This window comes from Sciurus carolinensis, chromosome 3 (genome assembly GCF_902686445.1).
Source record: "Sciurus carolinensis chromosome 3, mSciCar1.2, whole genome shotgun sequence".
NCBI classification, from domain to species: Eukaryota; Metazoa; Chordata; class Mammalia; order Rodentia; family Sciuridae; genus Sciurus; species Sciurus carolinensis.
In genome coordinates this window covers 34,583,810-34,600,455 of record NC_062215.1, presented here as the reverse complement: position 1 = coordinate 34,600,455, position 16,646 = coordinate 34,583,810, and the positions used below count along the sequence as shown (strand labels likewise).

At 34.7% G+C, this 16,646-nt stretch overlaps 1 protein-coding gene and 1 non-coding gene across 2 annotated transcripts in view; both read right to left on the bottom strand.

Annotated features, from left to right (window-relative positions):
- The window catches only part of Med13 (mediator complex subunit 13), a 95,205-nt gene that overhangs the window by 23,046 nt on the left and 55,513 nt on the right, over window positions 1-16,646 (bottom strand). The window contains 6 exon segments of the mRNA XM_047543132.1: window positions 3,330-3,491; window positions 9,136-10,052; window positions 10,859-11,055; window positions 11,344-11,558; window positions 11,691-11,781; window positions 13,162-13,283. Of these exon segments, the coding sequence (XP_047399088.1) occupies window positions 3,330-3,491; window positions 9,136-10,052; window positions 10,859-11,055; window positions 11,344-11,558; window positions 11,691-11,781; window positions 13,162-13,283 (1,704 nt within the window).
- On the bottom strand, window positions 13,395-13,468 carry Trnav-cac (transfer RNA valine (anticodon CAC)). Its single transcript has one exon. It is a non-coding gene; the product is annotated as a tRNA-Val (tRNA).

The following is a 16,646-nucleotide window of genomic DNA, read 5'->3' as shown; positions in this document are numbered from 1 at the left end:
ACAGGTGTGCACCCCCACACCCAGCTGGAGAAAATATCTCTAATCATAACATAAGAATCTATTCATTAAAAAACTGATTAATCTCTACCATGCACACAGTTCCAGGTTCAGTATCTAGTATCACAAACACAAACAAAAAAACCACTTGACTATATGAATCTAAATTTTTGGCATAAAAATACACCATAAGCAAGACCAAATGATTAACAAATCAGAAAACAACGCATAAGGAATATGACAAAATGTTTAGTTCCTCATCACCTACAAATCCATGAGAAAGTAGCCAGTAAGATCCACTGGTTATATCATTGTTCAGGAGTCAACAACACTGTCCTGTATACTTAAATATTTGTTAAGAGGGTAGATCACAGGTTAGGTGTTTGTATCACAAAATAAACTCTTTCAAAAATCAGAAATGACCAGCAATTTTATACAAAAATGGGTAAAGGTCATGAACAAGGATTACAAAAACAAAACTCTTACATACACGAAGATACTCAATCTTATAAGAAAAATGTAACTTAAAATTAATAATAGCAAGCAGTTACAACACTTTTAGTACATGCTGGGTACTATTTAAAGATCTTTACATACATTAATACATTAAATCCTCACAAGAACACATAAGACATATACTATTATTAAATGCATTTCACAAATGAGAAAACAGGAATGAAAAGTTAAACAACTTGACTGGTATCAGAAAAAAGTAGCAGAGCAGGAATTTGAACCTAAAAAATCTACAGTCTACATCATTTAATCTCCCAATTAAATAATTAAGTAACCATTAAACTACAATTAAATAACCATTTTTTTACCCACTTAGCAGTGTACTAGTAGCAAGGGTTTGGGGAAATAGGCAGAGTTTAATACTAAAGAGAGTAATTTACATTAATAATATTGTATACTTATTTCATATGATCTAACTCTAGCAACTGGAACCCATTACTTGATTTTGAAACACTATTCTATGTGATATAGCAGTAGACATTATAGTGATAGTTTTATGTCAGCTCATTTTTCCTAAAATCACATAGGTAATTATAAAACAAGAAGAATGCCTTTATGTTAACTTCTAAAGCAAAAAAATAAAAGTAACAATTAGTCACAATTTAAGATTAAAAAAAAGAAAGAGTAATTTAGCAATATATTTTGCTTATTATTTTTAAACATTTTTTATACCGGGGATTGAACCCATCAGTGTACTACCACTGAACCAGACCCCCAGTTCTTTTTAATTTTATTTTGAGACAGAGTGTCATAAACTGTCCAGGCAGACCTTGAACTTGTGTTGCTCCTGGCCTCAGCCTCCTGAGTTGTTAGAACTACCACAACTGACTTGGCAATGTATTTTTAAAAATATACACACATCTGGATGTGGTGGCACACACCTATAATCCCAGCAACTTGGGAGTCTAAGGCTAGATGATCACAGATTCAAAGCCAGTCTCAGCAACTTAGCAAGACCCTAAGCAATGTAGTTAGATTCTGTTTCAAAATAAAAAATAAGGGCTAGGAATGTGGCTCAGTGGTTAAGTATTCCTGGGTTCAATATTCAGTATTTAAAAAAGAAAGAAAAGAAAAGAAACAAAACAAAAAAACACACACACACACACACGATTTAAACCAAGGATGTATGCATTATCGAAGAGTAGTTGTAGTGATAATTACGGCAACAATCTGTATGTCCCAAAACCATACACAGGTAAAATAACACATGTAAAAAGTAATGGAGTACTTGCAGACAAAGAAAAAAAAAAAAGAAAGATCTCTACCTATACTGATAGAAACTATCTCCAAAATCAGTATGCTGCATAAATATATACATATATTGGCTATCTTGGTTTTTAAAAGAATGTAAAAGTTTATATTAAAATATATTACCATTAACCTGCATCTTCAACAGAATATCAGTTTTTATGACATTTAAATCATTTCGCTGCTTAAGCATGGTAATGCATGCCTATAATCCCAGCTGTTCAGGGAGCTGAGGCAGGAGAATTCCAAGTTTAAAGCCAGCCTCAGCAATTTAGCAAGACCCTAAGCAACTTAGTGAGACACTGTCTCAAAATTTAAAAAATTAAAAGAGCTGGGATGTGGCTCAGTGGTTGAAATCCCTTGAGTTCAACCCCTAGAGTTGGGGGGGATATATATACACACATATATCTCTATCCATCCATTAATTAAAGAAAAAAAAAATGCAGGCAATCCTACTTCTGTATATAATGCATTCCAAAATTATGCACAAAATCAAAGATTTCAATAGGAACTATTATTACAAATATATTTTAAAACCTACCTTACTTTTCAGAAACAATCTTTTAACAAATAATTCAAATACTCTAAATGTTCTTTTCCATTACAGTTGACCATAAATCTACTCTGTACCTATTAAGAGTATTCATTTACTATGCTTGTTACAATCAGCAAATTTCTTTGTCCTAATTTTTCTTTTTTTTTTTAGGGGGTGTTTACTGGAGATTGAACCCAGCAACACTTTACACTAAGTCCTCAGTCCTCCTTCTCTTTCTTTACACACACACACACGTGTGTGTGTGTGTGTGTGTGTATATATTTATATTTATATTTATATTTATATTTATATATATTATAGGTATAGATATACAACTATATCTATATACACACACACATATACATATACATACACATATATACACATATATATACATATATATGTGTGTGTGTGTGTGTGTATAGATATAGATATAGTTGTAAATGGATGGACACATACCTTTATTTATTTTTATGTGGTGTTGAGAATTGACCCTAGTGCCTTACACATGCTAGGCAAGAGCTCTACCACTGAGCCATGACCCCCATCCCTATTTTTCATTTTTGAGAAAGGGTCTGGCTAAGTTGCTGAGGGTCTTGCTAAATGGTTAAGGATGGTCTCACACTCACAATCTTCCTGTCTTCTACGTCACTGGAATATAGGCACCTGGCTCTAATTTTACTTTAAAATGAAGACCTTTAGTTCTTTTAACACTAAGATTATCTCCACCTCATTACTCAGTTTTACAAAATGATAAGGCCAAAGCAGTTTAGGGTTTTAAAAATATATTAGTTGCATAACTTTCTTCACATAAAATCTTATTGGGAAGAGGAATATAATGAAATGAGATTAGAGAACCCCGTAAACAGCATGGTGGGACTGTTGAAAGGCTAGGACAAGAATTGGACCCATAGTGGCCTTCAGTTGAGTATATTCCACAAAATTATTCAAGGAAGATTAAAGTGCTTATTCAAGTTGGGTCATTAATCACAGGACTAACAAAATCATTCAGTGCATTCCACCACAAATTACTTACCATAAGAGCCTCGGCCAGCCATTTTATGAAATTGTTGCCAAGTGAGAGGACCTTGAACCCCCCAAGGTCTTACTGTTCTTTTTTTCTGAATAGCATCTTGAAGAACTGGCTGAAGAGAGAGGAGCATTCGAAGTATATCCTGTGAGCACTGCATACTCACATCTACAAGCAGTTAAAAAAAAAGTAAGAATTGTCATTGCCAACACAAATAAAACTTTAAGATAATAAGAAATAACATCTAGAAAAGTTTACTCATTCATCATCAAGAAGATCAAACACAAGCCATACAGAGAACTCTATAAAGTTCTATAGAAATGATTTTATAGGGCTAAAGGTATATAGCTCAGTGGGAGAACACTTGCTGAAAATAAATGAAGCAGCTGGGCATGGTGGCACATGCCTGTAATCCTAGCAACTCAGGTGGCTGAGGCAGGAGGATCTCAAATTCAAGGCCAGCCTTAGCAATTTGGCAAGGTCCTAAGCAACTTAGCGAGACCCTGTCTCAAAACAAAAAGGACTGGAGATGTGGCTCAGAAGTTAAGCACCCCTGGGTTCGATCCCCAGTGTCAAAAAAACAAAACAAGTAAGATGAATGAAGCATACCAGCATGGCATGCATACATGTACACACACAAATAAATGGATCTTTCAAAAAATTACAACCCAGAAGAAATGTTAAAAAGTCACTGTAATTCATCTCTATAAAGTAATTTATTACCTGACTAGTCAATTTATGAATTTTCCTTTTTGCATTTCTTCTGGTTGCTTATGGTACTTATATTTTACCAGAAAAAACTGGTACTTACATTGAAATGGTTTATAAATTATGTTCCTTAATTACCACCACTATAATAAAATAATCAGATAAGACTGGTTATAATAATTAAATAAATATTATTATAGTAATTAATTTAAAAAAAGGAAAAACAGACTGTAAGAGTTCTGAAATACAGTCCTGAGGACACACAGCTCAGTCATAGAACATTTGCTTGGCATGCATGAGGCCCTGGGTTCAATCTCCTGCACCAGAAAAACAATTCTGAAATACAGAACTTGTACAATACAGATAAACTTGCTCAGGCTGCTAAAAGGGAATGTATTATCCACACATATTTTAAAACCTAAAACCTAAAATCACAGATTCTCAAATTGTTTTACTTGCATTTCTGACCAACTATCAGAATGGATATGAAAGGTACTGCTCATAAATGTCAAGTGGCTAAAAGAAAGACCACTAGACGATAATGACACAATTAAACTGGCCCCCAGTGTGGTTCAATTGTAACAGTAGAACTGTTTAAGCATACTATTACATACCTTAACTATGACCATTTCCTTTAACCAAACTTTATACAGAAACAGAAATAATTTAATTTCAAATATAATCCTTAAAAACAATTATGCTTAAATCAACACAGAATATTATTTAGTCATTGGAAGTGATAACAGAACTATCCGACACAGACTAATGACTAACAGAGTGGTAAATAAAAATCAGATTATAAAATCATAAAATATGCTTTACACATTTGGAAGTATGTGTATTCACATGTGAATATTTACTTTCAAAAAGGCTAGAAAGTTATTATAGGCTTAGGCTATTTATTATAATTACATGGGAATACCTTTAAATTACATATGTTATGTTCAACCCCAGGAAAGTCTGATCTGAGTGGAGATCAGTAATTTATATTTTTGATTCTTTTCTTTATCACTGAGCCACATCCACATCCGTGACCCTTTTTATTTTTTATTTTGAGATATGGTCTCACTAAGTTGCTTAGGGCTGGTCTCACTAAATTGCTGAGGCTGGTCTTGAACTTGTGATCCTCCTGCCTCAGCCTCTGAAATTACAGGAATGTGCCACTGAGCCCAGCTTTGATATATCTGGGGGGGACTGAAACCAGGGTGCTTAACCACTGAGCCACATCCCCAGCCCTTTTTTATATTTTATTTAGAGACAGGGTCTCACTAAGTTGCTTAATTAGCACCTTGCTGTTGCTGAGGCTGGCTTTGAACTCAAAATCCTCCTGCCTCAGCCTCTTGGGCCACTGGGATTACAGGCATGTGCCACTGAGCCCAGCTCAGCTTGTATTTTGATTCTAATTAAGTGTGATGCTTGCAGATTCTCTTATTAAAAAATACATATTTAGGGTGGGAGGGAGGCAAGAATGGAGGAAGGATGGACTATATAGAGGAAAAAGAAGGGTGGGAGGGGTGGGGGGAAGGAAAAATAACAGAATGAATCAAACATCATTACCCTATGTAAATGTATTATTACACAAATAGTACACCTCTACTTCAAGTACAACCAGAAAAACAAGTACCCCATTTATTTACAATAAAAAATAAATAAATAAAAAAGATTTTTAAAAATACATATTTATTAGAAGACCTAGTATGGGCCAGGAACTATGCTAACTGCTGAGTTATGTCTTCAGAGATCTAATACTCTTGGGGGAAGAAGGCTGACATGAAAAAGTCTTGTCATAATTTCAAGTGCTAAGGAATAAAAATCAATATCTGTGTAAGCTGAGATCTAGAAGAATAGCAGTAATCAAAAAGATATATACCATAACAATGAATCCCACCATCAAGTACCAATAAAAAAGATTACAAAGAGATACATATATAGTATATATATATTTTCACAATAACCATGGAGGATAAAGATATAGATCATTAAAAAAGAACTAAGCATACAGAAATCAAACCTCATATTTTTTTTTAATAATTTTTTTTTAGTTGTCAATGAATCCTTTATTTATTTTCATGTGGTGCTAAGTATCGAACCCAGGGCCTCACACATGCCAGGCAAGCGCTCTACCACTGAGCCACAACCCCAGCCCCCAAACCTCATATTTATCATCAACTATTTTTGACAAATATACCAAGACAACTTAACGGGGAAAATTCAACAGTTGGTCTCAGGCAATTGGATTTCACATGCATGAAAACATGAAATTGAAACCCTCCAGTACACTATCTATATACAAAAAATTAATTCAGAAGGAATCATGGACAGAAGTTAAATGGTGAAACTATAAAAGTTCTAGAAAAAAAACAGGAGGAAATTTTCATGACCTTGGCTCTATAAAGCCTTTGTAGGTATGACACCAAAAAGTACAAGCAACAAAGAGAAAAACAAATTAGACATTATCAAAACTAAAATCCTGTGCTTCAGAGGATGCCATCGAGTGAAAAGACAATCCCAATAATGCAAAATATGGCAAACAATTCATCTGAAAAGAGACTTGTATACAGAGTACATAGACAATACTTAGAACTCAATAAAAAGATAAAACATCCTACCCTACCTAGTTTTTGGGTTTTTGTTTTGGTACCAGGGATTAAATTCAGGGATGTTCAGTCACTGAGTTACATCACCAGTCCTTTTTTTTTTTTTTTGGTGGTGCGGGGAATTGAACCCAGGGCCTTGTGCATGCAAAGCAAGCACTGTACCAACTGAGCCCCAGTCCTCACTTTTTATTTTAAGACAGGGTCTGGCTAAGTTGAAGAAGCTGGCTTTGAACTTGCCGAACCTCCTCTCAGCCTCCCTGGGATTACAGGTGTGTGCCACCATGCCTGACTCACATTCCCTCTTTTTATCCAAAGAAACAAATTATGCCTTTTCTTCCTGCTATAATGGACTTATTTCCCAGCCAAAGGTCTGTCTACCAATCCCTCTATTTGTGTACTGGATTCTATTACTTCTCACTTATTCTGTGATTTTACTCCTGTAATTACATCTTCTTTCCTGCATTAATATTTCCTCTTTCTAGAGGAAGGTGAAGACAGAGAAAGGATGTTGGCCAAAGGGTACAAAGTTTCAGTTAGATAGGACTTATTAAGACTGTGTTCACTGTCTGTATTTTGCACAGTAAGATATGAACACAGTTAATAAGAATGTAGTCTATATTTCAAAATTGGTCTAAGAGTAGATTTTAAATGTTCTAACCACAAAAAATAAGTAGGTAAAATGATGGATAAGCTAATTAGTTTGAGTTAATCTTTACACAACTGAATATATATCAAAACATCATAATGTGCTGAAATAAAATTACTACTTGTCAATTAAAATTTTTCTCTAGATAGGATCACTCTCAAGGTACGTTTAAAAAATTGAAACTCTCCTTTATCCTGATCATCTAATTTCTCTGCTATTTATAACAGAAGTCCCCAGAGAATTTAAATTCACTCCTTATTTTATTCCCTCCTAAACACACTCTAACCAGATTGAATGATACTGCTTATCAAGGTCATTGCCAACCCTGCATTTCATCACATTCAATGGTCCTGTCAAAGTTGTCACCCTGATGTATTACTTTCTCCCTCTTCAAATGTTTTTCATACTTCGTTTCTGGGACACCATATACTCTTTTGGTTTTTCTTCCGACCTTTCTTACTTTCCTTACCTGGATCCTCTTCTTCCCCACCTCTAAATGTCAGTTTCATACTTGGACTGCTCTATCTAGTCACTCACTAAGTACTTCATCCAGCTCTATTACTGTTTTTGTTTTTTGGCACTAGGGATTGAACCCAGGGGCACTCTACCACCACCTACACCCCCAGTCCTTTTTTATTTCTTTGAGACAGGGTCTCATGAAGTCACTAAGGCTGCTGCAAATTTATGATCCTTCTGCCTCAAGCCTCCCAAACTGGAGAGATTACAGGGGTATTACCAACCCCAGCTAGCTGCAGCTTTTAATACTGAAAACACAATACAAAATATGTTCAGTTTTCAGTCCCAATCACTCCTCTGAATTTAAAACTCACATTTCCAAATGTGTACATGGGCCCTTCCCTCCTCTATAGTCAGCACCACCATTCATCTAGTTGCTCAAACTATCCCTGATGCCTCAATTATTCTTTCATGTATCAGCAAATCCTATAAATTTAACTAGAATCTACTACTTACATCTCTACTCCAATTTTGTCCATGCTGTCATCAGTTTTCACCTGGACTACAGCAACTGCCTTCCAACTAATCTATCTCCTCCTACTCTCACCTTCACCACCTCCAACCCTCAAGCTATTTTCCACACAATAGCTAGTCATCTTGTAAAAAATAAAGAGAAGTAGGATTATGTTACTTTTCCTATTCAAAATGTTCAATAACTTCCCATCACTTTTAGAATCAACTACAAAGGCACTTAGTCTATTAAATGCAACATGATTTTAGTGCTCAGACACTTCCAGTGTTTCATCTCATACCAGTATGTCTACTACCCAATGCACTTCACCAACATTAACCTCCTTCATGTTCCTAAAACATATCAGCAAGCACACAAAAATCTTCAGTCTTTACACCTAGCATTGCCTATAATAGTCTTCCATCAGTTAGTCACATAGCTGATTTTCTCCCACTTTATGTAGGAGTTTGACTAAATGTTAGCCCTTGATAATTATCTTCTCTGACCATACATTTAAAATAGCACAAACTTTTTTATTTTTCCTACTTTTTTGCCCTGCTTTGTTTTTCTTCAAACTACCTATCATTATCTGACATGTGACTGGGAGTTCAAAGCCAACCTCAGCAAAAGCAATGTGCTAAGCAACTCAGTGAGACCCTATCTCTAAATAAAATACAAAATAGGGCTGGGGATATGGCTCAGTGGTTGAGTGCCCCTGAATTCAATCCCTAGTACCCACCCACCGACACCTGAAAATAAAACAGTTTAAAGTCCAGGTTTAAGAGTCTCTATTAATTATCTGCATGAGAAGTTGCCTTTAATGCTTTTTCCTAAGAAAGAAAAGTCATACAACTAAATGAAAATAAACAAAAAATGTTTCACTAGGATACATACCATTTCTTTTGGACCAGGGGTGTAAGCATGAACTTTTCACAAGTGCTTCATCAACTTTTCCTCCTGACATATTATCCATGAATTGACGCCCATGTTCTAATGCAAGGTAACAGTCATTGCAACAGTCCCGTTCTTCAACCCGCACCCAATTGCTAATTACACCAATTTTAGGGAAAGGATCTTGGTCTGCCGCTCCAAAGGGTGAAAATAAATTAGTGCACTGATCTTGTAGCAATAATATCAACTCATCAGGAAACTTTTCAGATTCCTTTAGACCTCCATTAACATGTTCAGTGGAGGTAGCCCTGAGAGCTTCAAAACGTTTTTCTGCTTCTTTGCCACAGTCTGTGTTGCGTCCTATGATATCTAATTCATCTTCAAGAAATAATCCTGAATTGTTTCCAAATTTTCTGTTCATGACAGCACTGAAGCCACAGGTACACCTATATTGTGCTTCCTGTGTTGGATCTGGAATGTAAACTCCAACATCGGCACCCTTGATATTCATGTTGCAGACACATATACAGCAACTATCAAAGTTACAGTCTTTAAACAAATTCATAACTGATTCTGAAAGGATGAGGTTTACATAAAGACTGTGTGCTTCAGGGATGGAAGGAACAGTTGCAGGTTCAACAGAATTAAGGGGTCTGCATGTGGATGGGGTGGAAGCTGGTGAATACAAGTCTGAATTTTCATATTTGACTGAACCTTGAGCACTAGCAGGCCCACCGGCTCCACGAGGAGTCCTTGGAGTCCTTGGAGTCCTTGGAGTTGGAAACCTAGGGGTGGATGGAGAAGGAAGAATTCCTGCTCCGCTGTTACTAGGAGGTGCACTGCTAGGAGGCATCCCAAATGAAGTATGGGTTTGAGGTGTATAAGCAGGGCCATATTCTTGATCCATATTACTTCCATCGCTACTGTCACCAGAGTAAAAGAGAAAATCAAGTGCATACATAAATACTTTAGTGACATGAAATACAAATAAAAATGTTCCAAATGTTTTCAAGTTACACTGAAAATTGTGATAGAACAATCAGTGCAAGAATCTGAAGCACAATTAGGACTTATTTCTGATTAATATGTCCACTGATGACTGTTGTGGACTAATTAATTAATTAATTTTAAAATTATAAACAAAGGGCTGGGATTGTGGCTCAGTGGTAGAGCGCGTCCCTCGCACATGTGAGGCACTGGGTTCAATCCTCAGCACCACATAAAAATAAAAATTTAAAAAAAAATTACAAATAAAATCCATATAACTTATCCATACCTAGATAGCCACTTTACTATCTAGATATTTCTTATACTATAAAATATACTATATTTCACTAATATTAAGATGCCTCTGAGTATAATTCCTGATTTTAGAGATATTCATGTGTAAAAGGAATAATAATGAATTTATGATGCTACCAATTACAACACACTCCAAATTCAGAGATACTGATATAAAAAACACGGGAAATATGGCAAATGCAAAAATGGGAATGATTTAGAATTACAGACCAAAAGAAAAGATGCTTTTAAAGTTAAATAAAATATAATAGTTTTATGTTTTCTAACAGTTCATCCTGATACACTACCAATATAATCAACCAGAAAACAAATTTTTAGAATTTTTAAAAACCAATATTGTTTTTCCCACATACCAGATACTTCCACACACAAAAAAATTAAATCCATACGCATTCATATAACATGATAAGAACATAAGTCGTACCCTTCTTTGATGAATGGCATCGCAGGCCCTGAAGAAAGCAATTCCAACTTTCCAACAGTCCAACTCTGGCGGTAAATACATTCTTCTGGCAATTTGATAGGGGGCAGACATTGGCTTGGTAGAGTTTTCAGAGGTGCAAACATGGAACATCCCACTAGAACTTGACAATTTTCAGGCTTATAGACATAAGAAAAATCCTACAATATAAAGACCATGGAATTTTAATATCTTATCGTCCAGGAACCAAGAAACAAAATAAAACCACTGCCCCTTTCCTTTTTATTCTTTTATTTAAACAGAAGAAAATGTAAATATTAGTGTATTTTATTCTCAAATGCATTCTAAGTGTCAACACAAATCAGTCCTCAGATCTGTTAGCTATAAAACTAGAATAACTATGAAAGAATTTTTAAATACAGTAACAAACTAATTCTATAAGAAAATATAGGAAGTGAATTATTTTTCTAGAAAAATAAAATACTTACTTTAATTTCAGAAGGTTTTGGGCTACAGAATCCCTCATCAACCTCAATTTTGAACTGTGCTCCTATACTAGAACTATTTCCTTCTAGGACAGTTCCTCCAGGTGTTGTATCCATACTACCATATTCTTTATTATTCATATTCATTGGGGAAAATCCCATAATATGTTGTTCCAATGATGGTGGTGTAGGATACATCTTATGAAGATCTGCAGTGCCTATATTTAATAAAACACATATTTTAACTTAAGACTAAAAAGAGGTGAATTTGTATATAAAATAAAGGGAATAGAAAACTTTGAGATTAAAAGTTTGCAAGTCTATCTGGAGCACAGATTTAGGAAGCTTACTTATGCAAGATAACGGATCCAGATTTCCTGTCTTTGATTCTTTGCAGCTGGCTTTATCATCTGATCCATTCGCTGATTTTTTAGATCCAGGCTATTTAAAAAAAGCACATATTTATCTGAAACCCAATGTGATTTCAAAGTAGCAATCATTCAGATTCAACTTAAAAGTAAAGCCCATTCATCCAAAGTATTCTGAATCTGTGACAGAGCCAAATACATACTAGGTATAGTTTAAGGACACAATAGTTATTTGATGAACCTCCCAATTATCAGAAGCAGGGTCTCTCTAAATTGCCAAGGCTAGCTTTGAACCTGTGATCCTCCTGCTTCAATCTCCCAAGTCCCTGCAATTACAGGTGTGTGCCACCATGCCCAGCCAGAAAATAAATTTTAATATGCTGAACAAAGCTACAGCATCATCATTGTACCATCAAAGTTCTTAGAGTTGACATATGTTCCATGTCTCCTGTTAGACATTTTGTGATACATATGTAGACTGATCTCTGAGTACAATTTTTTATTTCAGAGGAGTAACAGCTAATATTTGAAAAATACAGCAGAGAAAGCAAAAACTGTACCAAGGTATTCCAGGATATATTCACCTAGTGAACAGTGTCCCAATATATACTATATTATGAAATATAGATTAAGAGTTTATGTATAGCTATGTCTGCCTTTTATATATAAAAGCATAGCTATAAATAAACCTATATTACATACATACACAGATAGGATTAATAGCATATATTATAATTAATAACATGTCATATGAGAAAAGGAAAACCAAATGTGCCATAGTTTCCAAGATACTTTTATGCAGATGAAAAAGGAATTCCCTTTTCTGATAAGGCAGCACCCAATTCATTAATTTCTAAGAGATTTGATATTTTAGAGAATCTCATTTTAAGTTCTAATTTCTTTAACTTCACCTTTCTCAGCACATAGGTGTTAAAAGATTAAATATTAATTTTGTCTTCCTCTCATTATTGTGGTATGTTTCTGTCTTATAGTAACAAGTGGTGCCAAACAAATTCAAAGTGATCTTTCTTAATAAATTGATAAGGCATATACTCTTATTGCTAATTATTTATATATTCACTACACAAGTCAATTTCAGAGTTATTTCTTAAACTAGGGATCAAACAATAGGAAAATTATTCTGCTTCCTAAGGTATGCAGAAAAAGAACACATGACAGAACTTAATATACATTAAGTTTCACTATATGTCCTTCAAACACAATAACAAAAGGGTAAAAAGTCACCTTAAAGTTTATAGGAGACTATGTCAAGATGATTCAAACATGAGATTAAAAATAAAAGAAACCAATTAATGATACTTTATTATAAAATATTTCCTACTGTTCAGAATTAAAACTTAGTATTCAAGCAACAAATCACTTCCAAAAACAAAGAACTTATATAAAACCAAAGAAAACAAGTTCGATCCTAATCAATTAATAGAATACTCACTGTCAGTTCATCTTCATCAGAATTGAAGAGATTATCAAGGTCAGTATAGGAGACAGCCAAGTCTGAGTCATAAATCAAACTGGTTGATGGAGGACGGGCATGACTAGTAGGGCGTGGAGCATCTACGTGTGTCAATCAGAAAAATTAAAAATTCAACTACAACCAAATATTACTCCATTTATTTAAACTAGATATTAAATTTTTTGTTTGTCTATTTGTTGTTGTTGTTGTTTTTGTGGCACTGGGGATTGAACCCAGGGCCTTGTGCATGTGAGGCAAACACTTTACCAACTGAGCTATATCCCCAGCCCAGATATTAAGTTTTTAAAAAGGTTATACAACAAGGAATTCTAAGTTGTTGTTTAGCTGGGGATAAAGCTCAGTTGTAGAGTGCTTGCCTTGCAAGCACAAGGTCCTAGGTTCAATCCCCAGCAACCCCAAAAACATAAAAGTAAACTAAGTTGTTGTTTAAAATCTAAAATTTTTTTTTCATAAAGTTGTAAATGAATGGCAGTACCTTCCCAAGGAAGCACTAAAGGCTATATAATCTATATAAGTACTCTATATGAATAATAAAAACATAAAACCCTGTATGACTACAGAATTAAGCATACTTTTTTCATTTTGAAATGAGTAAATTTTATTTTATGTAAATTATATTTCAATAGAGATGCCATTAAAATGGGCAATTGTTCACTGGATATAAAGTCAGTTATTCTGGGTATGGTGGCAAATGCCATAATCTCCATTACTCCAGAGGGTGAGGCAAGAAGATCACAAGTTCACCGCCAGCCTGGGTAACTTAGCTAGAACCTGTCTCAAAACCAAAATAAAAATGGTTGGGGACGAAGATCAGTGGCAGAGTGCTTACATAGTATATGCAAAGCTCAGGGTTAAATTCCCAGGACAGAAAGCAGGAATGGAAGAATTTAGTTACATAAGACTAATAACTTTTTACCAACTAGTTAAACAAAATAAAAGAGCTCCCTTTAGGACCAATTCTTCAAAAAGGAAAAAAAAAAAAAAAAAAAAAGAATAGTAAGTTCTAGACATCTGTTGTACAACACAATACCTATAGATAACAATTCAGCACTATTTTTGTTAGGACGACAGATCTCATGGTGTGTTCTTTTACTTTGTTTGCAAGTGATTACTAGAGGCTGGAAAGTGTGTGGGGGAGGAGCTAGGAGGAGGACAGATAAAGGGTACCAAAACAGAGTTAGAAGGAGGAAAAAACTAGTATATATTTTAGGAAGAACTAGAAAAGAGAAGCTTGAAGGTTCCAACATAATGAAAGAAGAAGAAAAAGAAAACATTAATTACCCTAATTTGATCAATTCATATGTTATATGTGTGTAAAAATACACTATATTCCTCAGATATGTACATTATTAAATACTAATTTTTAAAAAGAGTACACACATTTTTTATTTTTCCATCTTCCTGACATGTAAAGGAAGCATAGTGCTGGTTCTTAAGTCAGACAGACTATTAAATCAAATCACAGCTATTACACCAACAATATGTCCCTTGGTATACTGATAAACTCTCTGTGCTTTCATGTACCCCAGAATTTAATGTGATAGAATAAGAAAGAGTACATTGCTTTGCCCAGGGATAGGCACTTGAAGTATTCAATAAATATTACCTCTTAGGTAAGCTTTGTTTCAGTGTTCCCCACCCCCAGTTTGGAGATGGGAATGACATATAATTAAGAAGTATACAAAAACCAATAGAAATTAAATTCCCCTTATATTCCCACATAAGAAAAACAAAAACAACTTATAGTATGATATATAACCTTCCAAATCATCTGTATGTCAAGTAACTTGAGACAGCCCTCAATTTCAGAAAGATAAGTTGCTTTCCCAGTGCCTCTGTGTGTCAGTTCTAAATATTCACCACAGCAGTAGTTTTAAAATTTCAGATTATATAAAAATCATCTGGGGTACTTATTAAAAACGAAGATTACAAAGCTCCACCTGAGATATTCTACAATGTGGTACATGGCTCACATTTTGAGGAAGATACATCACAGGCATAGGGGATTTACAATTTGTGTATCCTACAGAATATTTCGGTGGGTGGCGGGGAGAAAAAGAACCCAAACTGATTTCATATATGTATGTATGTATTGGGGAATGGATAAATCAAGTTATTTAACATATGCATTACCTCTTTTTTTGGTAGTGCGAACACTTAAAATCTATTCTCAACAATTTTTGAATCACCAATAAGACTGTCCCCAACTTACAATGGTCCAGCTTATGATTTTTCACCTTTATGCTGGTGCAAAGGTCATTTGCATTCAGGAGGAACCATACTTCAAACTCTGAATTTGATCTTTTCCTAGAGTGGCAATATGTAGCATGATAACTCTCACGGTACTGGGAAGAGGCAGCAGTTTCCAGTCAGCCACATGATCACAAGGGTAAACAACTGATTCTCTAGGGTATACTGTGCCAATGTTTATTTGATATGTTTATTTGTAATTAAAGAATTACAGGAGATATTCAACACTTTACTATAAAACAAGTTTTGTGTTAGATGATTTCGCTTAACTATAAGCTAATTTAAGTATTCTGAGCACATTTAAGGTAAACTAGGTTAAGTTATGATGTTTGGTAGGTTATGTGATCAAATAGTTTGGACTTACAATATTTCAACTTATGATGGTTTTAATTTATGATACTCACCATCATAACCCAAGAAACATGTCAGATCTCTTGTATTTATTTCTCCTAACTGAAATGTTGTACCCCTTGGCCAAACCCTATCCCCTAGGCTCTGTTAACCACCATTTAACTCTGACTTCTTTTTGTAGCCCTAGAGATTGCACCCTAAGCCTCACACATGTTGACTCTGACTCCTCTGAGTGGTGCTTTAGATTCCACCTGTAAGTGAGATCATGCAGTATTTATCTTTCTGTGCCTGGATTATTTCATCTAATATAATGCCCTCTAGTTTCATCCATGTTGTCACAAATGACACAATCTTTCTAAGAATGAATAGTACTCCACTGGTGTGTATAGGTCACATTTTCTTCATGCATACTTCTGTTGACGGACACTAAGGGTGATTCCATACCTTGGCTACTGTAAATCATGCCACAACAAATGTAAGCATGCAGGTATCAATATCAACACTCTGGCTTGCAACCCTCTGAATATATGCCCAATAGTGGGACTGCTGTATCATAAAGCAGTACTATGAAGAAAACTCCCTAATGGGTACTTAATAAATATAAATAAAAATTTATATCCCCACAAACAGTGTACAAGGGGACCTTTTACTCCACATCCTTGCCAATACTTACCATCTTTTGTCTTTCAGATAACACCCATTCATCTCATTATGGTTTTAATAATCAATCATTGGTTTAATTTGCATTTCCCCAATGATTGATAAGTGGAATATTTTTCATAAATCTGTTGGTCTTTTGTTTTTTTTGTTTTGTTTTGTTTTGTTTTGTGGTGCTGGAGATT